The sequence below is a fragment of the Pterocles gutturalis genome, unplaced genomic scaffold (assembly GCF_000699245.1).
Source record: "Pterocles gutturalis isolate BGI_N339 unplaced genomic scaffold, ASM69924v1 scaffold2900, whole genome shotgun sequence".
In the NCBI taxonomy this organism is placed as follows: Eukaryota; Metazoa; Chordata; class Aves; order Pterocliformes; family Pteroclidae; genus Pterocles; species Pterocles gutturalis.
The window spans coordinates 86,775-92,954 of NW_010137945.1; the positions used below are offsets into that span (position 1 = coordinate 86,775).

A 6,180-nucleotide genomic window follows, 5' to 3' on the forward strand; every position below is an offset into this window, starting at 1 on the left:
CTCTTTCCAATTACCCTTTACCTCGTCTTGTCTTTGAGGAACGGTTTGATTAGTGTGTACAGGGCATGGATATACCAGGGCTGGTTGACAAAGTGAACTCCTCCAAAACGGGCAGGAAAGCTGTCCTAGAGAAAGAAAGAAAAGGAAGGCAGTTAGCAGATGCAGTGCTTTGGTCCGGCAGCCAGCAGGGTGGAAGTCAGAGGAAGAAATCTGCCTCCTTCCACCTGCAAATGAGCACCGGGCTTGCTGGGAGGGGGCGGGAGGGAGATGGAAAAAGAAAGATGCCTGGAAAGGTTTACAGCAATTTCTTCTGTTAGCAGACACAGCCCCTTCCATGCACTAACGCATCAATTGCTGATGATTTAAAGTAGACTCTCCAGCCGCTTTGCCTCAGCATTTTTTAACTCCATAAGGGCATCTGACTTGGCTGGGATGGGAAGTGAGAGGGGGCTGATGAGCACCGCTCCCTCGAGGGGAAGCTTTCTAATTTCTCATTGTGCAGCGTAAGGCAAGCCCGCGGTTCCCACGCACATGGCTGCACACAGCTCACCTCTTCACCCTTTGGCCTCCCTGCCTCCCCCCTGCTACAATCATCATCACAATGGCTGACCTTTTGGGGTGAGCGAGCAGCGTATTACGGGGAGGAGGATGGGTGGGAAATGCTGATAAGTGAAGATGTAGGGAGAGCGCACCATGACGGCACCATGGAAACTGCCGGAGCCGAGCGCTGGCAGCCAGGCTGTGCACAAACGCCCTCGGCATTAGCATGCAGGTAGCATCCCGCCAGCGAGGTGTTTGCAGCAGCATCCTACTCCGCTCAGCCAGTGTGGCACGCTCCATAAAAGAGGAGGTTGCTGGCATGTCTTTTAAAGGTTATTGCATATTGTGGTGGGTATTTTGTACCTACACCCTCATCTGACAAATGTCAATCAGTCAGGGAAGAGCCCAGGATTTATTCGCGTTGCACAAATAGTGGGATAACTGCTGGTCCTGTGTGCAAAGATGCTCCCAGTGAGAGGAGAGGTGCCTGTGTCTCCCCTGTGAAGGGAAATTCCGTCCTCACCCTGCATGTGCTCCTAACCCCTACAACTTAGCATACAAAGACAGAGCATAATCAGGTCTCTTCCTTCAGGGCTTTGGCTTCCGGGCTCAGGCAGGTTCGTTGCCCCCGCAATGAGCACGGTGTGTCCTGGGGCTTTCTCTCACCTTCCTGCAGGGCATCAGAGATCGAGCACCACTGATGAGGGTATGGGGTGGATTTGTGAGGTGATGTGGAAAATCCCCTTATACACCTGCCTGGTACAGCTTCTGTGCTGCTTCCAAGTCTAATTGTTTCCCAGATTTTGCACTATGTCAGCACCCCACCCACCCCTCCTGCCCCCCAGGGCAGACTGGCAGGGCACCTTTAGCACTGGTCATGGATTGCCCTGGCAGCCATCTGAAACCATACTTGAGTAATGTTTTGGAGTGGCCACGAGCATCAAGTGACACTTTTTTTCTTTTGCTGTACAGTAGTGTAAGTTACTTACACCTGGGACACATGAATTTTCCTGAAATCACAACAAATCTAGATACAGGATGCTCTGTGCAAGACTAGTGGCCAGTCAGGCCGGCACGCAGGAAGCCAAGCAGTGTAACACAAGAGCTGATCCCATTTTAAATCCCAGAAAACTGTGAGCTGAGCTTTTTAAGGACAGCATGTGCTCTGTCGAGGTGTTCATTCACTATACAGACAACTGTGTTTCTATTGCTGCTGAAATATTCATTATAGTGACACAGCTCTGACTGGTACAAACTACTGCAGGTTGCAGTGACTTCAATGGGGCTGTGCTGAGAAACAGCTGCAGAGAATCTGAGCCCACCTGGAAAAAACATTGGTCAACAGAAGTGTGAAATGAAGCCCAAAGTGATTTTCCTACCCTACCTAAAATTGGGTTTTAGAGCAGAGCAGAGCCAAAAATGCCCGTCTCATGCAAAATTCACATGTTCAGTTCCTTTCCTCCCACATGGGAGTGGAAATTTGAAGATCTGAAACTTTTCACAGAATAGTCTAAAGAAAATAATATTAAGAAATATTGGAATGTTCCATATTTGCCTTTCTTTTTTAAAAAATTCTATATTTGTCAAGGCAGCTGCCATCTCACAAGCTGTATCTCTAAGGAAGACGTTCTGGACTCCTCTGCTCTTTGGGGCTGAGCTGCCACAGCCGTCCCAGGTTGGACTGCAGCAGCATAGGTCAGTGCAGAGGATACACAGTAGAGAAATGTGAGACGGGAGGAAGGGGGATAACTTTAAGATACAGAGATTTATACTGACCCGGAAAATAAAAATTATTCTGCCTTCTCCCTACAATGCACAGATGATATTAGTCACAATCTTTCCAAGAGGGAACTTGTCTTTTCAGAATGTGTTGCCCTGATTTAATGATACCACGTTACCCGGAAAGATCTGAATGCTGAGAATTACAGGAAAGAGCCAGAGGTTTAAACTGGTAGACTGCCCCGAAAAAGGTTGACTAAGGAGAAGGATGCACTTTCCTATATAGAAAATTAATTTTGTCTCCACTCAACACAGATCGTTGAGTCCATGAACTGGATTCTGTCTGGTACATCAGTAGATGAAGCGTTACAGGAAAGCCCCTCATGTAACAGTTTTATTTAAAGGCAATTTGTTTCTTTTCATGCTGAAGGTAATCTGAAAATGCACAAAGACCCTTGAAAAGGCAATATGATGGCCAGGAACAAAACAACAATCAAAGAACATTTTTTCCTGTAGAACTTTCTGCTGTTTTTTTTCTGCTGTTTTTTTTCCCTTACCTTATTAAGCACAATAAGCTCAATTTGACCTTCACCCCTCAGTCCACCTGCATTTGTAAGGCTGTCAATTAGAACAAGGACAAAGACATAATTTTTTTTTTTTTTAAACTAAAGAAATTTGATATGGGACTCATCGAGACACTATTTGGAACTGCAACGTACCAATTTTGCAGAAGTCCCTAATTAGAGCAGAGCTGTCTCGGAAAGAAAAGCTCCCATCTAGAGGTCTGCCTCGCGCAATTCCAGGAAGATGTACGAGACCTTTCCCACACCCCACTTAGTGTCTCTGCTGCTTTCCCTGGGGCAAGGTAAAAGTAGCTGAAATTGATTTTCTGCTGGAGAGCTTTTGCTTTTAGGAATTCTCTTTTGATTTCTCATGTCTCGTGATTCCTTGGGAAGGTGTATTTTATAATGAGGTGTGTTTTTGGAGCCTACTGTAAAAAGGACCCTGGGATCATGGAGCCTTTTCTTAACCTGATTCCTTGTTGAAAATACCCAATCCTGAGGATATATTTACATTTTACTCCAATGGTACAAATAAAATACAACATGCGGGAATTAGTCTAATCATTTGTGGGCACTACTGTCATTTGATCTGAAAACCAGGTTGGACATATTAGCATGTTGCTCAGAGGTGAAATTGCAGTGTGAATAAATACATCCAACCCAGTGCTAATCTAGCTAATGTCTTGCTTAGCAATAGAAGGGAAGAAACAGTGAAAAGACTGCAGCTACTGGGCAGCTAGCTCACTCCAGAGTCACACCAGGTCTTCTTCATTGAGACCCGGAGTGAACTCAAACAAGGAATCTATCTAACCATGCTGCAGTGGCACCTTTACCAACCATTGAAAGTAAACCTAGAGAGACAAAATTGTCCAAAGACAGAGTTTTAGTTTTCTCTGTTGCTTGTATGAAACTGGTGCCAAAGATGGGGCTTTTCTTTTGCCTGATTTGTCTTTTTTTAACTTTCCATTTTTTCTTTGCTGTTTCCAGCTATTCCCCTCTGCATCATCCTCCAAGCAGAGAGAGAAACGAACACTCAAGTGCCACTGTGGAGCAGCCACAGACACCCCGAAATCCACACAAGCCTCAATACATCCTTCATTTCAGACTGGAGAGGTGTCTCCCAGCTTGCAAATCAGAGGAAAATGTTTCAGAGATCATTGTTTCCCTTCTCCACTCAGACCTCCTGTTCAGGGAAATTTCTGAACTGAAATGAGTCTGGGACTGAAAACCTTCGGTACATAATGTTCCGCTAAATTGCTCGGGAGTGATAGCTACGAGCTGAATGAGAGACAATTTTTCACTATTTCTGCCTGTTCTTGCCTTCACATCTATTTCTTTCAGCGTGAGTATGCATCAAAAACCTTTCACTGTTTTGTTGTTCTGAACTGCCTGAAAGCTAAAAATCAAGATGATCTTCCAGCATCTCCTCGCACCAAAGTCTGGCAGAAAAGCAAAACCACCCTTGAAATACCAAAATTAGGAATAAATCCAACTTGATGCTCAGGGCCATTTTTTTTTTTTAAACTGCATAAATTAGCTTCATAGACCAATGACCTGAGTTTGAAAACCAAATTACAGAATATTTCTGGATTACAGGACATCTGAATATTATGACACAAATATTTTTGAAATGCTTTCGTAACTTCTACCCTTTGCAAACACTCATCTTGTCATCCCAAGGCACTTTAATCTTGACCACACTTGCCAGTTTACTGCAAATAAAAATATAATCCCCCTTTGAAAGAAAATCATTCCCCTTAGATTCAGGAAGATTTCAATAACAGAAAATACTGTTTAAACCAAAGGGTCATTTAAACAGAGGACAAACCCAGCATCTTCATGCCTGTGCACTTGCATGATCAGACCCCACAGTGGATAAAAGCTCCCACAAACCGTATTAATAGTTCAGGAAGATTGTGTTAATAGTTTGGTGGTAGTTTCTCCCCAGAGAGTTTCAATGAGTGCGTGATTTTAATGGATTGGCACAGAAAGGGAAGGAGGCTTTCCCCTCCTGCTCTGGATCCAAATTCAGCCGCTGAAACAGTGGCAGTGGTTGGAAGTTGTTGTCCCCTGATTTCACAATTTTGTCAGATATTGGAGAGGTTGTGTCGATCAAAACCACGTCCCTGAGCACGTTTGAACGAATGCCACGTAACGCCTTCGGTGCGGGCAGAGCAGGCTGCTCTATGGGACGTGTGGGGGGAGGAGGCAAAGCCTCCCCCATCGCTGCAGCTGCAGCTTCTAACGTTAACGCAGCTCCCGGGAGGTGAAATCCCGCGGGCAGGAGGCGATGGGGGGTCCCGCGTCCCTCCGAGCGGTCCCTGGGGCGGCTCCTGCTCGCCTGCCGTGGTGCCTGCTCTGAGCCTGGGCACGTTTCAAACCTCCGTCTGGACAAGTTTCTCATCTTTCCTTTGTCTCTTTATGTTCCCCTGTGTTTTTGAAGAGACAGGAATGCAAAATTACTGTCGCCAATGGCAGTAATTGCATACTCGTTTGCTTCTACCTTTGCATGCCCTCAGAGCACACAGGGCTTGGAAATAGCTGCAGAGTAGGGGAAAACCATTAAAAAGAAGGCATGAGTGCTAGCAATGTGGCAGTGTTGACCTGCTCGAATGTGACCATAAAAAGAATTCTTGCAATCAGGAAAAACTAATTGATTTGGGGTAAGCTGCGACTGTAACTGCTCACACCAAAACACTCTCTTTTCTTTGAAGTATACAGTAGCGAAGGATGGGAGCAAAATCACCAGAAAATATGCTTGGTTTATTTTTACACCGCATACCCACATATGTAGGTGAGTATGCTCTGAAGTACTGCTGCCAGGGAAATGGAACTGAAAAATGAACATGGGGAGGCATTCTCCTAGGCATTTCTCATCACATTTGTTATCTCTCCCATGACACTCAATAACTTGTAAAATTCGGTCATTTGCAGTGGGTTTCTCCCAGTCGTTATTGCACGTTAGTGAGGTCCTACAGAGCATCTGCTCATGGGTGTTGGCAGATGGCACCAATAAATCAGGTTACAGAACACAGATTTGCTCAGTAAACTTTGATTTGTCCTGATAGGATCATGCTGATCATCTGGCCTGACAAAATAACTTGTAACCTTGGGGCAAAAGGGGGATTTCTTCACTACCTGTTTACAAGAAACCCTTTGCTGAACCAGCTCAGAATAATTTAGGAACAGAAAATTTCCCTGAAGCAGTAACTCTGATGGATTTACACCATTCCCTGATGCTGCTTTTTTGCTTGGCTTGTGCCCCTGTTGATTTCAAAGTGTTTCACACTCCTACGGAACAGGTTAAAGCTCCCCCCAGGAAAAAAAAAAAAAAAAAAAAAAACACCACAGAACGTTC

General features: G+C 45.1%; 1 protein-coding gene across 1 annotated transcript in view; it reads right to left on the minus strand.

Annotated features, from left to right (window-relative positions):
• LOC104468575 (clavesin-1-like) overlaps positions 1-6,180 on the minus strand; it is a 64,858-nt gene that overhangs the window by 17,283 nt on the left and 41,395 nt on the right. Inside the window, 1 exon segment of the mRNA XM_010082762.1 lies at positions 15-125. Coding sequence (XP_010081064.1) covers positions 15-125 — 111 coding nt within the window.